The sequence below is a fragment of the Mauremys reevesii genome, linkage group 2 (genome assembly GCF_016161935.1).
Source record: "Mauremys reevesii isolate NIE-2019 linkage group 2, ASM1616193v1, whole genome shotgun sequence".
Lineage (NCBI taxonomy): Eukaryota > Metazoa > Chordata > Testudines > Geoemydidae > Mauremys > Mauremys reevesii.
In genome coordinates this window covers 47774276-47794683 of record NC_052624.1, presented here as the reverse complement: position 1 = coordinate 47794683, position 20408 = coordinate 47774276, and the positions used below count along the sequence as shown (strand labels likewise).

General features: G+C 46.3%; 1 protein-coding gene across 3 annotated transcripts in view; it reads left to right on the top strand.

Moving 5' to 3' along the window:
• Positions 1–708: 708 nt before the first annotated feature.
• Positions 709–20408, top strand: part of LOC120397939 (serum paraoxonase/arylesterase 2-like) — a 51974-nt gene continuing 32274 nt past the window's right edge. For 2 of the 3 annotated variants that reach the window (XM_039524674.1, XM_039524675.1), the window contains exons 1-2: positions 709–956; positions 13071–13141. In XM_039524674.1, coding sequence (XP_039380608.1) covers positions 883–956; positions 13071–13141 — 145 coding nt within the window. In that variant the 5' untranslated portion in view covers positions 709–882. The remainder of the gene's footprint in view (positions 957–13070; positions 13142–20408) is intronic. The other variant, XM_039524673.1, reaches the window with a different exon arrangement.

Below are 20408 nucleotides of genomic sequence, written 5' to 3'. Positions count from 1 at the left end.
TGGTTTCAGAAAAAAGCTGGCAAACATCGAGTCAACCAAATTGCCGCCGAATCCGCGGGACCGGTGGACCTCCCGCAGGCAAGCCGTCGAAGGCTGCCTGACTGCTGCCCTCGCAGAGACCGGCAGGGCGCCCCCACGCAGCTTACTGCCCCAGGCATGTGCTTGGAGCACTGGTGCCTGGAGCTGCCACTGGACATAAGGCAGCTTACATCAACCTAATCCACACTAAAATGTAGCGCCTGCCGATGTATATTGCCCACTACACCCACTTAACTCCACCTGTGTGAGAGGCGCAGCGCTTAGGTCAATGTAGTTAGGGCGAGGTGGTGTCAGTGTAGACACAGTGTTGCTTACACGGACTGCTGCTGCCTTTCAGAAGCCATCCCATAATGCCCCACACTGACAGTTAAATGGGTGCCAGCACGCCTGGCGAGGACGCACATCGCCAACACCAGGAGCATAGTGTGCACGTGTACAATCGATTCAATTACTGCAGTGGCTTGTACGTCGACCTAACCCAGGTGGAATTAATTCTGTAGCACAGACTTGCCCCAAGTTCCTGTGTGACTCTGGCCCAGGGTCTTTCTCCTGCGGCTGGTGTTCGCTAGGCTGGAGCCAGAAGCGTCCCCTGCCCCTTCTCTCCTGCTCGGGGAGTTTGTGTCTCTCCCGTTGCCAGCCCCGGCCAGGCTCCCGGGGCGCGGGGCGGGGCGAGCGCGTGGCGGGAGGCGGAGTCCCTGCCCGCACTAGCGGCCCGGCCCGAGGCTCTCGCAGCCGGGACAGGACAGTCAGCGGCCGGGGGCGGAGCTCGGAGCCCTCGCTCGAAGGCGGGCGCGCCCGGCCTGGTTCGCGAGGCGGGCACGGACCGGCCTCCAGCGCAGCGCCATGGGGAAAGTGCTGGTGCTCGCCCTGGCCGGGATCCTTGCCGCCCTCCTCGGGGAGAGGCTAGTGGAGTTTCGGTAAGTGGCTCCAGCCCCGCCTCAGGGAGCTGGCCCGAGCCGGGGCACGTCGGGAGCGTGGTCCCCTGGCTGGGGAGACTGGCGAGCTCTGGGGAGCCCCGGGGTCTGTCCGGCTAGCTCGTGCTTTCCTTCCCTCGCGGGGTCGCCGCTTGAAATGGAACGGCCCCGGCTGCGGAAGCGAATTAGAAGTCACTCCGGTCTAGTGGGAGCTCATTGGTCCCGCACGTCCTTATCGCCCAGAGTTCTTGCCCTTCTGCACGGGGCTTGCAGAGCAGCAGTGCCATGAAGAGAAGGCTCGATTGTGCATTGCTCCCGTGCCCTCATCGGCTGGCAAAGCTTGCCCGCGGGCTTCAGGCTGAGTGCAAAGCTGGCTGGAGCAAAGCGGCGCAGGACGGAAGAGCCTGGCTTTGTGGAGCCTGGATCGCTGAGCAACCGAGATTACATCACAGTTTTAAAAAGTGGCTGTCTGTCTTCCCAGCAGGGGATTGCAGTTCATCTCGTTGTCTAGCATGGCATGCAGCCTGCCCGTATAGAAATGCCACTGAATTTGTCGGAGGAAGGGAGAGGTTAATGTAAACTACCCTGTTATCCTCCAGATGCAATCGGAGCACTTGCTTTGTTTGCTTTTTCATTGGTCGTTGTCAGCCAGGCTTGAAACTAACTTCAGAAATACTCGCCCCAGATAAATCAGATTTACAGGGTGATGTCGTAGCTGGATATGTCAAATCCTTTGCTAACCCGAGCTAATGGGGTCCGTGAAGTATGAACCTTAAGGGAATAGCTTTGTTTACTTGCGTGTTCCTCTTCCAACAGAGGTCATAATGACTGAGGGTATGTTGACACACCGTCAAGATGGTAAATACAATTTCATCAATCAGTCATTTAAAAAAAATCTGTGTTGCGAAATAACTTAGATTGCAAAAATAAGGAACTTTTTTTTTTTAAGCCAGAACTTGTGAATAAACAGCCACTAGCAAACCAGTTTGTGTACTATCTGGAACTGGAACCAATATACTTCCAGTAAGGGAACACGGCAATTTCAACTTTCAGAGGAGTTGTTTTGAGTAGTCAGATGAATACTAAACAAATCAAAGCTATTAAACCCTAGAAGTAGAGAATTCATATAGCAAAGGCTAGTAATACAATATTACAGAAATAGCTTCTCTGGAAACATAACCACGTAACTTTAGTAGCTTTAGGCTAGAAAAGTGAATGTGAAATTACTTTGTTAGGTGACAGTGGAGTCATTACCCTGGTAATAATGAGTGATGTAAAAATATTTGCAAGAAATCAAAGGAACAACATAGAAATTATTTAAATTTTAGATCTAACATTGTAGCTAATTACAAAGAAACTTTTTACTACTTACTTTTGTACAGGGTAGAGTGCAGTACAAGTGTATTAAGAGAAGTATTGTGTTTTGAACTAAATTCAGTTCAGTGCTGGTTCTACCACTAGTCTGAGCACTAATTGGGAAATTTATTGGCAACAAAAAACTGCTGCTGTTACATTATAGGGATCTTGATAAAGTTCTAGCATTCCCAGTTTATTTTTTGGGTGAGCTGTTTCAGAGCATAGTAAGTAGCAGGCCCCTGTCAAAAGCTGAATAAGCAGGATTGAAATAATATTGAAAACGGGTAAAATAAAGTTATATGCTAGAAACAGATCAAACTAAAAGCACTTTGTGAATATTCTATTTTTATTACTTTTTTTCTGATGTGTGCATGTGCTGCATTATAAGCCTGCTATATTGCAACCTTGCTAATACAGCAGTACTGCCTGGTGACTGGAAATGTACAACTTCAGATAAGAGTTGAGAGTGCTGTCTAGTTTCCTCTAATATGTACTGGAAGGAGGAGATTGGAAAGTGAGATTTTTTTTTTCTTGATATCTCTCCACACCCATCTCCCACTCCAAAAGAAAATGAAAATTAAGAAGTTCTCTATAGCTTTGCTGCTGTTCACATTAATCCCTCGAGTTCTGGCACATTGTGGTCTGGTGATATGATAGTGAAAAGGGTCCTATCAATCTCTGTCTTTTTTCAAACACATTTAACATAATTTCTAATATTCCTGGAGATGAAAAGTGATTAATTTTGTATTAAATTGGTTTATGCGTCATACTGTATTGCTAATATCTATAGCAATGGAGGCAGCTTATTCACATCCTATCTCTGCTGTGGGGTCTGAGGATAGTAAGAATTCACACTATTCATGGACTTTTGCCTCCACTCCTTAAAAGAACAATTCTTGATGTAGCTGAACTGCTGTATTTTCAGATGTGTGATTGTTAAAGGCATTGACACTCTACTTATTTTCCTCTTGTTCTTATTATGCTTTAGTTTAAAAAATTCATAATAATAAATAAGGTCCTGATCCAATGTCCATGGAAATAAATGCTAAAGCTTCCATTGACTTCTGGCAGATGATAACTTTCTCCTGAATGCTTGATGCAGAGTGTACTTCAAAAGCTTCTATTGCTTTGAATTTTTGTTGTTGTTTTTAAACCATTTTTGTATTCCTCAGATGTAGAAGAAATAGGTCTCAAGCAAGAAACTCTTTAAAAGCAGGAGAAACGCTGTGCTGGTCACATGAGGATGTTCAGTGTCACATTTTTTGTGTTGCAGTGGTGGGGTAGGGGTTGGCTGGGAGTGTGTACAAACGTTATTTTTTTGAGACGTTTCCAAATGAATTTCCTAAAGAGATGAGGATCAGTTTCTCAGTTATAAATTTTGAGACGTTGGTAGAAATGATAATATCCTTGAAGCCCGTTCCATCAAATTCCTCTATTATTTCCTGCACATTGCCCAGAGTCACAATCCTGTGCAGCAGGATATACTTAATGGATTTCCCCCCACCCCATACCATAGATTTTCCAACACCAAGGTGATTGACTACTAACTAATAGCAGCCCAGAATTGCAAGCCTCCAGAGCACAATCACCACTCATGTCTCCATTCTCAATGCAGCACCCATTCTAGTATCCCTGAGCTGGAGGACTGGGGAAGCGTGGCACTCACCTCCAGGAACATGGCCTTCTGTGTCCAAAAGTGCTCTGGCCACTGCTGATCATCCAGATTTACATCATTATCCAATCCCACCACTTGGTTCTCATTTCACAGGTACAGATGCACTTCTCCACTGTTTGTAACTGGTCAGTGAATGCCTGAAGCAACTGGGACTGTCATTCTCATTTTTGCTGCTGTAGGACTACTAGTGGTGCTAGTTGAAGTTCAGAATACAGAAGAATTACTCACTCAGTCTCTAAAACAATGAAAATTCCGCTGATCTCTTCAGCATCTATGCTTCTCCCAGCGAGATAGCAGAGAAATTGAAAAGCAAAGAGAAGACCAGACGGTATTTTAATAACAGCGTGAAAAAAAGATTATGTGATGGAACAAAGAGAATTGTGGCAACGTGACCCCAAGTTGCCATAATTCCCTGAGAATGCTGGTATCCCACAACGCACTGCAAAAACACCCCACAAGAAAATGAGACAAACGATGGTGTGGTGGATGCATATCCTTCCTGCACTGTGGGTTTTGCTGACGCAATCTCTCGCACAGAGGATACATGGCATCAGCAAAGGCAGCAAAGCTTTCACATGTTCTTGTGACACTAATGTCAACAGCTGTATACTAGAAAAAATGCTGGCAAAACTTTAGTGTTGACATGGCCTGGCACATGAAGTTTGCCACCTGGGCTTCAAGGATATTATCATATCAATTAGCATTAACATTGGCTGATCAGGGAAGGAGCTTGACGCTCACATCTTCAAAAATACTGGACTTTTTTTGAAAGTCACAATCAGGGACACTTTTCTCAGACTGGCGCATACATGTTGGTGGGGGTGAAATGCCAACAGTGATTCTTGGGGATCTCCCCTAGCCTTTGTTTCCTTGGCTGACAAAGCCCTGGATGGCAGCAAGGAAAGATTTAACTCCCACCTGAGCAGGTGCAGGATGACTGTTGAATGTGCGTTTGGTAGATTGAAAGGATGCTAGAAATGCCTCATGACTAGGTGTCACCGTTCTGGGCAACTGCACCTGTATTCCCCCTCCATGGTCTATCAAGGGCTACCACTCTAGGTAGGCTCCCAATTTATCAGCCATCTCCCCCCTGGGGCAGAGACTCTCGTCTCTCACTTTCCTGACCAAGGTTTTTCCAGGCAGTTCTCTGCCTACGCTTTGATATTCCCAGCAAGCCAGGCTGCTTGAAAGGCCTGCTTCTGAGCTTTGCTTTCTCTCCAGAAGCTATAAGCAGTGTAGTTGCCAGCAGTTATAAGTTACCACACAGCCCTCTCTAACCATGTATGTTTATTCTGTAATGGTTTCACTTTAAGAGAAAACAATAGAAGTTACACACATGCTAATAAGCTTACTAGAGATCACCTCCCAACTCCAAGGAGGGCTCTGGTAAGAGTCAATTCTTCAAACCCCATTAAGGAGTTTTTCTGTGGCTACAAGTTCATAACAGCCTCAACTCAGAACTGGCCCACCCATGGATTAGTGGATTAGTCTTTAGTCTTTCCCTTCTACAGCTTGTGCCTTTGATCTTGAGACTCTGAGAACAGATTATCAGCAGACAATGGTTCTTTCCTCAGGGCATAGCTTCAAAAGATTGAGTTTTTGCGTAACTGGAAGTAGGGAATTTGTATTCACCTCCCTCTAGAGATTTCCCAGACAAACACTTGACACTGTTTGTCCCAAAAATTCATTCTTATCTGACCCATCCCATCTATCCCGAGAGAGATGACATGCAATCCCAGCCCACAGTAATATATCATCTTTGCATTTAATACAACAGATTCCAAAGACACTTACCCTTGAAAAACCTTATTAAGTTTATTACAGGAAATTGCCACATCTATCACTCTGTGCTTGTGTATGAATGTTAAATGATATGTAAACACTTGCTATGAGTCTGGAAATAGTGGTGCTGACTTGGGCAGTCACATGTTTTGCTTTGTAAGAAACAGTAAATAAAGCATGACTTTCACAAAACTCAGTTTTACTGTGCCGTTCTCAGTTGTCACTGGCACTGGGCAATATGGACAGGCATTGCTGCAGGTGATGCCGGTGCCTTGAGAGTGTAGGGGATGGATAGTCCCTGGAACGTAGAATTGTCCATGCAATACAATGGCTGCTGGGGTGGAAGTCTTTGGGCATTTTGCTCCATTATGTTTTGTAACAGCTGCGTCTGCGTGTAGAGCTGCATGATGTTTTTGTGCACATCTTGATGCATCTCTTGGTCCTTCTCAATGCACCTCTAGGTCCTTCCTCCAGCATAAAGGGAATCCAGGGATTTACTTGAATCTCTATTCTCTCATGCATGGGGCTCTGAGTAATGGAGGAGCTCAGAGAACATGTCCTCCCTGGTCCTTTTTTCTTTCCTTCCTGGGCAAGGTCAGTCTTTCAGCAGGAGTCGAGGCTGCGCCTCTCAAGGATGCCCAAGCCAAGGCCACTGATAAATCTAACAACGTCTGTCTTGTTATTTAAAGACAGTACAGAAAGGAAAAGCCATGTGAAAAAGCGTAGGGAGTTTTGAGACAAAGATTTACATAAAAATATGCAGAGGGTCGGGTTTGGTTCAGGACTGCTCCGCAGCTCCCAGCATAGTGAGTGCATAAGAGTGCTGTTCAAAGCCTGCCGCTGGGGGCGCAAGGACTGTTGAGTGTCCTGGGCAATAAGTGTAGGGATAGTGCAGTAAATATTGATAACTTGATTACAGGCAGTGGTGATCATGGGTGATATCACTCCTAAGGCTGGCAAGGGCCCCCAGGGTAGACAGCTGCTCAAGGAGGCTTAAAGTCGCCGTAGCCCATATGCTGCCAGTTGGTGATGGTTCACAGAAGGTGTCCTAGTGTCAGGGCGGCTCTGGCAGCAACCAAGCTGCTGCCTAGCCCGCGGCGGCTAGGGCGGCGGCGGCGGCGGCTGGGCCTGTGGCAGTGCCGCAGTCATGCCTCACCGGAGAGCATGAACGGATGACGCACTGCGCGCAGGCATGACGGGGGGGGCGCGTCGCCGCTGCTCGGCTGGGCTGCCCCTCCAGCAGACTGACGGCGGGCAAGCGGCCCGACCCCGACCGGCCGCCGCGCCCGCGCCCGCCGCCCCCGCGCTGGTCCGCTGTTCCGGCCGCTCAGCTCGAGCTCCGCGGGCCTCCATGCAGGTCCTCCGCCCCTCCCGGTGGACGTGCTCGCGAGACCACCTGGAGGCGAGCGAAGGGGGACCGACGACCGCGGGGCCGAGGAAGCGGCGCGCTGCACACCAGCGCTGGGGGGCCCAGCCTTTTTTGCCTAGTGTGACAGAAAGAACAAGACCACGCTTCCTAGAAATGGCCAGGAAATGAGTAAAGAGCATCTGCTCGAAAATACTTGGCGAGATTGTGCCAGAGACACAAGGTAAATTCATGCCCGTATCGTCCAAAGCCCCCATGAGAGGAGAAGGTTCTTGCCATTGCCTACCTCTGCAAGCCAAAGCAAAATCACCCTCCCTGAGCCACCAGCATCATCTGTACCACTTCCTACCTCTGAATCAAAGCACACAGCATGCACGTTTTGAACAAAGACTCTAGGACTGGAAAACCAAAGCACTGCCATTCGCAATGTTTACATAAAAATCATGTACAGTAGAGTTACAAACACCAGAGTTATGAACTGACCAGTGAACCACACACCTCTTTGGAACCAGAAGTATGCAATCAAGCAGCAGCAGAGACACACACACATGCGCGAATACAGCACTGTGTTAAATGCAAACTACTGGGGGAAAAAAGGGGAAAGTTTTTTTAAAAAAAAGATTTGATAAGGTAAGGAAACCGTTTCTGTGCTTATTTCATGTAAATTAAGATGGTTAAAAGCAGCATTTTTCTTCTGCCTAGTAAAGTTTCAAAGCTGTATTAAGTCAATGTTTAGTTGTAAACTTTTGAAAGAACAACCAAAAAGTTTTGTTGAGAGTTACAAACATTTCAGTGTTACGAACAACCTCCATTCCTAAAGTTTGTAACTCTGAGGTTCTACCATAGTCTGCCTGACTAATCACTGAAGTGCTTGCAAGGTTTTTGTCATTTTCTGATGCTCTGGTATCGCTTCAGAATATATCTGTTTAGGTTTGCATTTAATGGATTTATGGTGATGGATATTTTATCTTGCTACCAAAAGCTGCTGGCTACTAAATGGCTGCGATAGTTTCTTATTTTGCTGCCGGCACATTTTTAAAATAAACTGGCTCTGGCTACTTCAAAAGGGAATTCTTTTATTCTCTGACTGTGCACATTCGGCTGCCATTTTGAAAGGGAGTGGAGGTGATTTGGAGCCCACGAAGAAAGTAAAGAGAGAAAATTATGCTTTAATATAGCTCCCTGAGCTCCCTTACCTGTCCTTAATGGATTCTGTGTCTGGGTGGGGTCCATTAGTCTCCTGAAGAGCTGGCTCTCTGCGGGGTCTGTATCCTCCTCACCTCCCTTCCCAACACTCTTGTCATTGCTGCACTACTGGGGCTCCTTCCTCTGGGTCTCATGAGGTGTCCACTCTTACTTACAGATTGCTGATGGGGTCCCTGCCAGAATTGCATAGAAGCAGCAAGTATTAGGGGCTAGCCCCAGCTCTTCTGTTGGACTCCCTTCCCCATGACTCTGCATTTCTGCTCATCACCTTTTTCTACCCCAGCTTCAGCATCTTCTCTGTAATGGCGGAATAGACCTCTATATTCCTGCGGTTATTCCGCAGCTGGGCTTGCACCACACCTCCCCACAGGGCAAGGAAATCTAGGCCTTCTTTTCTAGACAAGACAGCAGTGCGAAGCTTACCTGTAGCTTTACATGGAGCCAGACCCCTATGCTTATAAAGGTAAGCTAGTAGGAGGAACACAGCGGGTATTTTAAAGGAGGTCAGGCTTCTGGTCACTGTGACCCCTGAACAACTGATTTTAGAATTGTGACCAGAGCGGTCATTCTCGGCGAGTCATTGTGGGACTGTGGCTGAAGGAAAAGGTAATGCAGCAAAGAAATGTCTCAGATTCACTAGCCATTTGCAACGGTTTTCTTGAGCAGAAGGACAATGCGAACATAGATTGTGGGGTGTTATTGTACTGTATACAGCTCCCAGTACCTAGCTACATACCAAAGCCAGGCCTATACTACACAGTTATGCTGGTAACACTTGCCTTATTTTATCACATCTGTATGTGCACCCACAGGCAATTTTGAGTCCTGCTGCTAACATCCTGATTCTCTGTCAGCCAAGTTAAACCATATCCTCAAATAGCATAAGGCCTCTATTGGCACGGTACCAGTATCTTCATGGATGGAATAACAAGCCTACATATCAATTTCTTTGTTAAATTGACAAACTCATATAAGCTTGCAGCGTCTGGCAGGCATAACTGGACAGTGCAAGACGGAGGTTCCTAGGGTTGGGTCTGGGACCGGAGATATTGGCTAGTGTCATTCAATTGCACAACCCCAGGAGCAGGTTACATGCCAGAGGCTGTGCGTGAACAGCCCAGGAGTGGAGGTTCTTACAGCAGAGCAGGGTAAGGCTGGCTCCCAGAGTCAAGGACTGGAGTGACCTAGCAGATCACTGGTCCGGATAACACCAAGGGAATGTCACACCCGCCCACACCCCAGAGCCTGCACCCCCAGCTGGGGCCGTCACCCCCTGTGCCAGCACAGTGAAAATGAGTGAGGGTGGGGGAGAGCGAGCGACGGAGGGAGGGAGCATGGTGTGAGTGGAGGGCAGGGCCTTGTGGCAGGGGATGTGGCAAGAGTGTTCAGTGTTTGGCAATCAGTAAGTTGGCAATGCTAATGCTAACTCAACTATGTGGCTGTCTTCTAGTGTCTTGAAATGATCCTGCAGTTAAATATATGCCTTGAGGTAGAAGTGCATTGCAGCCAGCTGTTGCTATAGCTCAGTGGTTTGAGCATTGGCCTGCTAAACCCAGTGTTGTGAGTTCAGTTCTTGAGGGGCAGTTTGGGGCAAAAACCTGTCTGGGGATTGGTCCTGCTTTGAGCAGGGGGTTAGACTATATGACCTCCTGAGGTCCCTTCCAACCCTGATATTCTATGGTCTTTGATTCTTGAAATTCCCGACTCTTGATCACATACGTTCTCAGCTTTAATTGGAGGGGGGAAGGAGACAGAAATGTTAGTGCAATAATTTTCTTTAAAAAGAGAAACATTCTGAAACATTTATTTGACACTGTGCTCCTACTCAAAGACATTTGAATGTGGGGGTTGGAAACACACCCCTTGAAACACACCAGTCCCGGTAGGGTGCATTTCATTCAGTGTCAATCTGTTTCTTACAACGGGAGGTGGGGGCGGGGGAGAAATGAGAGATGAAGCTTTCTCACTACTAATATCCACCTGCCGCCTGCTGACCAACGTTCTGAAACTAGTTTTAGGGAGATTTGTGGTGGGACAGGAGCATGTGACACTCACCTCCCTGAAGCTGCTGACTGTGCATGGTGGCCACAGCACCTTCTTGGAGGCCATCAACATCTCCCTCCTGCAGCAGAACACAAGCGAGACAGCTTGATTGGCCAGGGCGTAGCCACACCCGCCTCTTAGGGTTGCCAGCGGTCTGGTTTTTGACCAGAACGCCCAGGTGAAAAGGGACCCTGGCAGCTCCGTTCAACACTGCTGACTGGGCTCTTAAAAGTCCTTTTGGCAGCGCAGCAGGGCTGGCAGGCTCCCTGCCTGCCTGGCTCCAAGCAGCTCCTGGAAGCGGCAGTATGTCCGGCTCCTAGGCGCAGGGGTGGCCACGGGGGCTCTGCACACTGCTCCTGCCCTGGCTCTGCAGGTCCCATGGCCAGGAAATGTGGCCAGTGGGAGCTGTAGGGGTGGTGCCTACGGGCGTGAGCAGCGCGCAGAACCCCCTCCCCGTCTGCCTAGGAGCTGGACATGCTGGCCACTTCGGGAGCCATCTGAGGTGAGCACTGCCCAGAGCCCGAACCCCCTCCCATGCTCCAACCTCCTGCCCCAGGTCGGAACCCCCTCCTGCACCATGAACCCCTCATTTCTGCCTCCACCCCCAGTTGGAGCCCTCATCCCCTCCCACATTCCAACCCCTTGGCCCAGCCCGGTGAAAGTGAGGTGAGGGTGAGGGAGAGTGAGCGATAGAGAGAGAGGGGATGGAGTGAGTGGAGGTGGGGCCTCAGGGAAGGGGCGGAGCAGAAGTGGGGCCTCAGAAGGGGTGGGGCAGAGGATGAGGCAAGGATGTTCAGTTTTGTGCGATTAGAAAGCTGACAACCCTACGGCTGCTGCTGGGGGCGGGGACTAGCTGCATGGGCTGCGTGCACACACTGACGCCCAACAAATAGAACATGGAGTATATCTGTCCCTCCGCTTCTCCCTCCCAGCCTAAAGTAATAGACACCTGGAAAGGGTTTGGAGTGGCTGGAGCCGAGCAGGAGAGGCAGTATTGCTGTTGCAGGAGATAACATTATTAAATCAGGAGTTGGGAGGTTTTTTGCTTGTAAATGGGAATCTCCCTGGCGTACCAGGAGACTGGGTCAGTCTGTCCTACAGATACCGTGTTATTTCTTATCACTTGGTCTATCATCTGACATCTGGCCCACAGTGTCTGATGCTATAAGTATTGGGGAGGGGTAAGAGTAGCAAAAAGGTGATGCTGGGAAGGGGGAGGTCAGAGACCACAGGAGGAAACAAAACAGTCGTAGACCAAACATGCTGTACCAAGAACAGTACCTCCTGTCATTCACCAACAGGGAGTGCTGCCCCTAAAAATACTTCGGCATTGGAAAGCAATAGGAGTGATAGGGTAGGATGGAATTAATGGACCCCCAAAATAGCAATTGGACTGGGGGGAAAGAATGTGACCCTTCTTTCTGAAATAGTGACTTAGTGCGTTAGGCCCTATGTGGGACCCTGGTATCTAGAGTATTGTAATTTAGGCATAAAGTGTAACTTTACAAAACCCATCTAGCTAGAGTTGCTTAACTTCTGGACATCAAAGTTTACAACAATTATTTTTAAAGTTATATTTGCTCAGTCTATACAGTGTTCCCAATGCTTTCCGTTTTATGCCACAATAATGGATGACTTTCTAAAGTCCCAGCTCCTGGAGTCATTGAGTTATGTGAGAATTTCAGCTTACGGTACTTTTTAATGAAAGTGTCTAGCCATCATCATTTCAGAGAGAAGCTTGAAAACATGATGTGGGTGTACTCGAAAAGCTAACAAATAGGAGATTAACAAAAGCTCCAGAATTATTATTTATAAATATCCCATGATTGTGGGTGATTTTTTTTTTGAAGTCTGACTCATGATTTTTGAATGTTTGGATCTGGCAGTTATACAGATTAATATATGAAGATCACTCTGATGCTTATTTTATATTTTAGCATTAGCATTTTACTGAGAAATGGCTGGTTCTATAGCTAAAGTAAAGGTAAGTGGGGACCTTTTGAGCATTAGCCTGTTGATAAATTGTATAGGCAATTGCTTGTCCACGCTTTGGTACATTATGAAATATATTCAAGAGACCATGTAACCAATGTCAGTCAGGTTTATTAATATGGTACAGAAAAAAAGTTCTGTACGATACCAGTCTCCAAAGAGCAGTCTCCTGCAGCGATGTTATATTCACCTTATGCAGAAAGTGTGCTCCCCAAGGTACACATTTCAGCTGGTATTATTTGTATGATTTTACAAGTTGCACACCCCTTTATACGTTACTAAAACCCAAACCATGAGTTTGTCCCAGTTCCCATGTTCCTTCCTTATCTTTGTTTTAGATACTCACATTCCAGTTACTGGTCCGCGAAGGTACCTCCCTAGCTTGTACTAAGACTTAGAATGAATGTATCTTGATTTTGACAAGTTTCCTATGTCCTTGTGCCAAATGCCTGCTTCAATAAGTGCAAGGCATTATGGGATACTTAGCATAAGTGAAAAGGATTATGGTATAGATCAGTTTAAGCTGTATCACTGTTACAATATTTGTACTTACTGCATACTTGTGTATATGGTGCAGATAATACATAGTATTATGAAATCTATTTATATGCTCTCCAGGATATATCAGTCAACACCGTTTCAGTTTGTAAAACTCTCTTTGATCTGTTACACTAAACTTCATTATGTCCTCTTACAGACGTAAACTGAATGGCTCCAGAGAGGTGGAACCAGTGGAACTTCCCAACTGCCACCTTATTAAAGGAATTGGTATGTATGTGATAGGACTAAGTACTTTTGTATTGGGAGCTTTGCTTTGAAGTTAGCCACTAAAGCCAGGTTTTAAAAAGCTGACTCTGGAAACAAAAATAATTGTGGCCTATAAATACTCTTTTTGCTATTGTGAATTTCCTGAACTCCAGTGGGGAAGAAAAGAGTCGGCAGACAGAAAATTCTGTTGTGAACAGCTGGATGTTCAGAATCGAAGGAAAGTTTCAGTTAGTACTGGGATGGGAGGCTGTATAAGTACATTGTCATTGTTGTTTGTCTTTTCATAACCTTTGTCACAGTACCATGAAGATGGAGAGACCAGCTAAAGTTCTGTTGCATATTTGAAATGCACACGGTGAGGTGTGGCCATGCTAGTGGGACACACCTTCAGATGCCTATCTGCTGGTAATACATTTCCCACAGGAGTTTCTGCGAGTGTGAAGGTTTTCAGAGACAGCAACAGACACAGAGTTAACTGGCGTGCTGATAAAAGCAAGCTGGCAAAATGCTGGGCAGAGTTGGTAGTTTTAAGATCAGAGTCCAGTCAAAGAGGATGTGGAGAAATAGAAAAGGTGTTTAGTATATGAGATACATACAGCAGCACACTCCCCTTTCTCACGTTATGGTATCCCAAAGTTCAATGTATTGCATAATTTAACCTGAATATGCAAGTGAGCTATAACACTTGAAAGACAGAACCATGCTTGTGACTAGCCAAGTTAGGAAAAGGGGATTGCCATTACTTTCTCTGTAGGACATGCCTGAAAATACTAAGCACTGAAGCTATTTTTGTGCGTGTTTATTTGTGCAGACCTTAGCACTGTCCCATACAAATTAATTTTAATATGTGACCTGTTTATGAAGAAAACAAAAATGTAAATTTCTTCATCTCCTTTTCTTTATAGAAACAAATACAATATTTATGTGTAACTTAGCATGTCTGTATATCTTGGGGGGTCAGCAGAACATACGTTTGAAAGCATTTCATTCTTCTGAGTTGAGCCCATATTTGTTAGAGGAAGAGGCAGAATATTCATTTCCCTTGATAATATTTCATGTAAAAGGTATTCTTGAGTGATCCCTGTAAACTGGTGTGTTCGCTACCATTTGGGAAAAGGAAATGGTTCTTTACCAAACCGTTTGCAAAATGTCAAGTGTCAAGGGGTAGCTGTGTTAGTCTGTATCCACAAAAACAACAAGGAGTCCGATGGCACCGGACTCCTTGTTGCGTTTGCAAAATGCTCATTTTGTTCAGGAAAATAGAACTCTAAATGGCAAAAATAATTTGATTAACTTATGAACAAGATAATTAACTGTCCCTCACACACATCTTGGAGCCTGATATTTATATGAAGATTAGCTGAATGGTGACGCCCCTCTTTTGCCCAAAGACTGGGGTTGAGAAATACACAATGTTACAGCTATCCTCCTTACTCCTCTGTCATAACGTTCCCAATCCTAGCTGAGCATTTTGCTCAGGTGCATTCCTGTCATCTGCTGGTCCTCAGAGCAAAGTCAAAGCAAGGGAACAGACTCAGTGGCTCCAGATATCAGTGGGTGACTGTTAATAGTAGCAGTATTCTTCTAGCACCTACGAGCCAGAGTCATGGACCAGGACCCCGTTGTGGTAGACGTTGTATAAACAGAGAACAAACTAATAATGTCAAGAAGTTGCTGCAAGTTAAAAAGTCAGCATATTGATATGAAATTGAAAACGTCACTCCAAAATTCACTTCACCGGATTGGGGTCCCAAATAATAGTCGAATGGCAGCACCAAGATAGGAGAGGTTGCATCACAACTTGTATTTAAAGATTGACCTTTCTAAGTCCTCTAAAATCAACATGCTTAGTTGGAGTCCTTTGAAATGTGGTTTGCCTCAGGAGCAGGGGCGGCTCTACAAAGTAGGCTGCCCCAAGCAGCGCGGAGTGCTGTGCCGCCCTTCCCCAGTCCCGCGGCGGGTCCCCTCTTCCCGCGGCTCCGGCATCCTGGGGAGGGCGGCATTTGGCTCCGGTGGAGCTCCCGCCGGCATGCCTGCGGCAGGTCCACCGGAGCCCGGGACGAGCGGACCTGCCGCAGTTATGCCTGCGGGAGCTCAACCGGAGCCGCGGGAAGACGGGACCCGCCACAGGCATGACTGCGGCAGGTCCGCTCGTCCCGGGCTCCGGTGGACCTGCCGCAGGCATGCCGGCGGGAGCTCCACCGGAGCCAAATGCCGCCCTCCCCAGGATGCCGCCCCAAGTGGGCGCTTGGCCCGCTGGTGCCTAGAGCCGCCCCTGCTCAGGAGGGGGCAGCGCAGGGTTAATGACCCAAAATTGGGCTAGGAGTTGTGGAGATATAAGTCCCCCAAAATATCCATTTTTTAAATAGTTTCAAGGTGGGTTCTTCTTGCACAGAGCCGGAGGTCAAACTATTGTTGTTACGTGGGTCAAAAAGATCTCAATTTTTCAAGTTTTACTCAAGGTAGTGCACGGTGCCCACTGAATCTTTGGGGGACTGAAATTGGGAACAGTGTTTAAGAACATGTTCACTTCTTTACTTGCGTGGACAGCAGTCTGGAAGTATTACTAATTCCTACCAACAACATATTTCTCCTATTTAAAAATAACTCTAGGAAATTCAACGGCAAAAAATTACATTACCGCAGAGTTGAGGTTGGTTGGTGTGTGTGTCATCCCATTGTGGATATTTAGTTGAGCAAAACTCACACTTCTGAAAAGCAGGAAATGAGCAGTTAAGGTTGCCTATGCAGTTTTAACTTTGCCCCTTTCAGCAGTGCCCCAATACACGCTGTTAACATACATACCTTTTACTCTGCCAACCATTTTCTTTTCCTTTTGTCCGTTAATAATGTTAGATGGCATTTCTGTGGGTGAGTGTGAATGGGCTGTAAAAAGAGGTGAAGAGCTTGTACATTTCAGCAATAGTGAGGCCGGCACAGTAAAGGTTTTGTGTTAATGGGGCATATTGGGGCATTGCTGAAAGAGCGCAGAGTTAAGGTGACATGGGCATGGGCAACCTTAACTCCGAGTTTCCTAGTTTTCAGAAGTTTGAGTTTAGTTCAACTCAGCTTTCTGCAAGGAAATGACATACCACCAACCTCCTCAACTCTACATTAACATAGTTTTGCCATGGAATTCATAAAGGAAGCCAGGAAATTGAAACACTTCTACCTATCTGAATAAAATTACTCACTTGTGTGTTTTTGTTGAACTCAGCCATGTAAGGTTGCTCATGTGTTTACAGGATCTGTCCCACTGTAATTACATAAGAATATTTGCATGGGTATGTCAGTGTTTTTTCTTAAAATCCCCCAATCAAATGTTGTAATATCTGTATTAATCTGCAAAACTGGACTCTTGAGTGGGCATGTGATTAATTGACTATCTTGGCACTGAATAAAGTAATCTTAAATTACTCATTTTGTACATGGGAGAATGGAGCAGCTCTTCCAGTCTGTTGTCATTATGTTAAAAACCATTCACCAGTGCTAGTTTTCAAGTTACTGCAGGCTTGGTTTTGCTATCTAGTTCACTTTTGTTTGTTTTTCCACATAGAATTTCCCACTTCATGTTTTTAGACTCTTGTTCACTTTGCTTTCGAAGGCCAACTTAAAAAAAAAGTCAGAAACTAATCTTGGTGGGAGGATGGGGGGGAGAAGGTTATTCTCTTAAAAAAAGCAAATGTCTTTCAAGTTGGCATAACTGCACACCTGAATTGCAAACTTCAGTCCATGGTGATCTTTTTAATTGTTAGAAATCTACATCCTGGGTGGGAAAAGGGTACATTCCACTTGTGTTTACAGTTGGGCAAAACCAGGAATTGTTATATAGCTGAACCCTCCAATTTGTTTTGCTTTTATTTGACCCCTTCTTGGTGAATCCTTTTTTATTATTCACAAGAATGTTTGCAGAAAGAAGTTTCATGAAACACTCAAGTGAGTATTCACGTTGGAAGTGCTCTCATGACTACCCCAAATTCTCTTTGATTTCCCTCCTTCTGTTCAAGAAAGTGCATCAGTCAATTAGTGAGCTGAAACTTTGTCATAAGTGGGCCAGTTGTGCAGTATGAATATCAAATACTTGTAACTGACAGTTTGTGAATAACCCATAGGCTAACAAAGCTTAGTTTAAACAATTCATTGAACAAGTGCAAATAGTGAACACATTGGTAAAAAATGGTGAGTTGTTTGTGTGTATCACAAAGAAAAGAGTACATTTGAATAAGTGATCATTTGTGAATTGTTTACCTAGCTCTATTCGTATTACTGCCTCTTAATTAAGAATTCATGGAAATAATTCTCTTAGGAGTTTCTCCTCATGAACCCTATTGCTTTGTCTAACTTGTGTACATTATCCTCAGAAACATGATGGAATTGCATTTCATATCCTTAGGCAGGTGAATTTGAAGTTTCATTTAATGTAGTATGGTGCAAGTACAAAATAATTCCATATCCTGACAGAAGAAGGAAAAAAGGACCTTTGTAGTAAATATTTCTAGGGTACTCATCACTGCAGGAAGTGACTGTGACAGTCTGGTCAGGGTTCAGGGGTGCAATCCAGGATCAGTGGGGGGTTGTCACCACTTACCCATAACTCTGGGAGCCTCACAATGCTCTGTTGCTGTAGCTCCAAACCTGGGCCACTTACAACAAGCCTAGAAGCATGTGGGTCACACCCTGAGCCTCTGTGTGCTTACATAGCCCTGGTTCAGCAGCTCCGATCCCAACAGCCTGTCACAGCCTCACTTTGGCTTCCACCAGCCTGGGTTACAACCAGCCGGATGATTCCAACACATTCCCAGTCCTGAATTTTCCCAAAATTGTGTGCCCTAAACCAGTATTTTTCGAAGTTTGTGTCGCCACCCAGTACTGGGTCGCAGCGTGTAAGTCACTGGGTCGCCTTGTTCAGCACCCAGGGACCCTAGTGGCTCTGGTCAGCACTGCCGACTGGGATGTTAAAAGTCCCGTCTGTGGTGCTGCCTAGCTAAGAGAGGCTAGTGCCTACCCGTTCCGACACCGTGCTGCATCCTGGCAGCGGCCAGCAGCGGGTCCCGCTTCTGAGTGGGGGGGACATGGGGCTCCACGTTCTGCCCCCACCCCAAGCACCAGCTCCACACTCCCATTGGCCGCTTCCTGGCCAATGGGAGCCGGGAGTGGTGGTGCCTGCGGGCAAGAGCTGTGCGGACCTGCTTGCGGAGGAGCCCGCCTAGGAGCTGGACCTGCTGCTGGCTGCTTCCGGGGTGCAGTGTGGTCTGCAGTGCCAGGACAGGCAGGAAGCCTGCCTCTGCACCCCAGCTGTGCTGCTGATCGGGAGCCACCAGAAGTAAGTTTGCGCCTGAGCCCCCGCCCCCCAAACCTGGAACCCCTTCCTGCACCCCAACTCCCTCATCCCCGGCCCCATCTGAGAGCCTGCACCCCCAGCCCTGAGCCCCCCCCAAAGCCAGAGCCCCTCCTGCATCCCAAACCCGTCATCCCAGACCCCAGCCCTGAGCACCCCCAAACGTGGAGCCCCTCATCCCCAGCTCCGTTGGGTCGTGGGCATCAACAATTTTCTTCAACTGGGTCCCCAGAAAAAAAGTTTGAAAACCACTGCCCTAAAATGTCTAGCCTTCTCCTGGACAGCTTTGAGAAATGTTTGTTGCACCTGTAAAGAGACAAACTGCATCACAGATTATTATCTAAACAGTGCACAGAGTTAGTTCATCATGAAAATAAATAAATGTATTAACAATAGGACTTAAGTGGTGCTAAGTAAAAGGAACAAAGTTAGAAAGGGTTACAAGCAAATAAAAGTGAAAACACCTCTAAAAGCACATGTCAAATGTAACAGGATGCAGGCTTTGTTCAAAATGGTTTCTCTCACCAATCAATCATCTCCCAACTTGCCTCTTCTTCCGTCAGTACACTAAGAACGGCCATACTGGATCAGGCAAATGGTCCATCTTGCCCAATATCCTGTCTTCTAACAGTGGCCAGTGCCAGATGCTTCAGAGGGAATGAATGGAACAGGTAATCATCAAGTGATCCATCCCCTGTTGCCCATTCCCAGCTTCTGGCAAAGAGAGGCTAGGGATGCTTCAGAGCATGGTTTTGCATCCCTGCCCATCCAGGCTAATAGCCATTGATTGACCAATCCTTCATAAACTTACCTAGTTCTTTTTTGAACCCTGTTATAGTTTTGGCCTTCACAGCATCCTCTGGCAAAGAGTTCCACAGGTTGATTGTGCGTTGTGTGAAGAAATACTTACTTCCTTTTGTTTGTTTTAAATCTGCTGCCTCTTCATTTCATTTGGGGGCCCCTAGTTCTTGTGTCTTGAGAAGGAGTAATTAACATTTCCTAAGAACATAAGAATGGCCATACTGGGTCAGACCAAAGGTCCATCCAGCCCAGTATCCTGTCTACCAACAGTGGCCAATGGCAGGTGCCCCAGAGGGAGTGAACCTAACAGGTAATGAGCAAGTGATCTCTCTCCTGCAGTCCATCACCACCCTCTGACAAACAGAGACTAGGGACACCATTCCTTACCCATCCTGGCTAGTAGCCATTAATGAATGAATTCAAACCTCCATGAATTTATCCAGTTCTCTTTTAAACCCTGTTATAGTCCTAGCCTTCACAACCTCCTCAGGCAAGGAGTTCCACAAGTTAGTTAGTTACTTTCTCTATACCAGTCATGATTTTATAGACCTCTATCATATTCCTCCTTAGTCATCTCTTTTCCAAGCTGAAAAGTCCCAGTCTTTTCAATCTCTACTCATATGGAAGCTGTTCCATACCCCTAATAATTTTTGTTTCCCTTTTCTGTACCTTTTCTAGTTCCAGTGTATCTTTTTTGAGATGGGGCAACCACATCTACATGCGGTATTCAACATGTGGGCATACCACGGATTTATCTAGAGGCAATATGATATTTTCTGTCTTATTATCTAACCCTTTCCTAATGATTCCCAACATTGTTAGCTTTTTTGACTGCTGCTGCACATTGAGTGGATGTTTTCAGAGAACTATCCACAGTGACTCCAATATCTCTTTCTTGAGTGGTAACAGCTAATTTAGACTCCATCATTTTATATATACAGTTGGGATTATGTTTTCCAATGTGCATTACTTTGCATTTATGAACATTCAGTTTCATCTGCCATTTTGTTGCCCAGTCACCCAGTTTTGTGAGATTCCTTTGTGACCCTTCACAGTCGGCTTTGGATTTAACTATCTTGAGTATCTGCAAATCTGGCCACCTCACTGTTTAATCCTTTTTCTAGATCA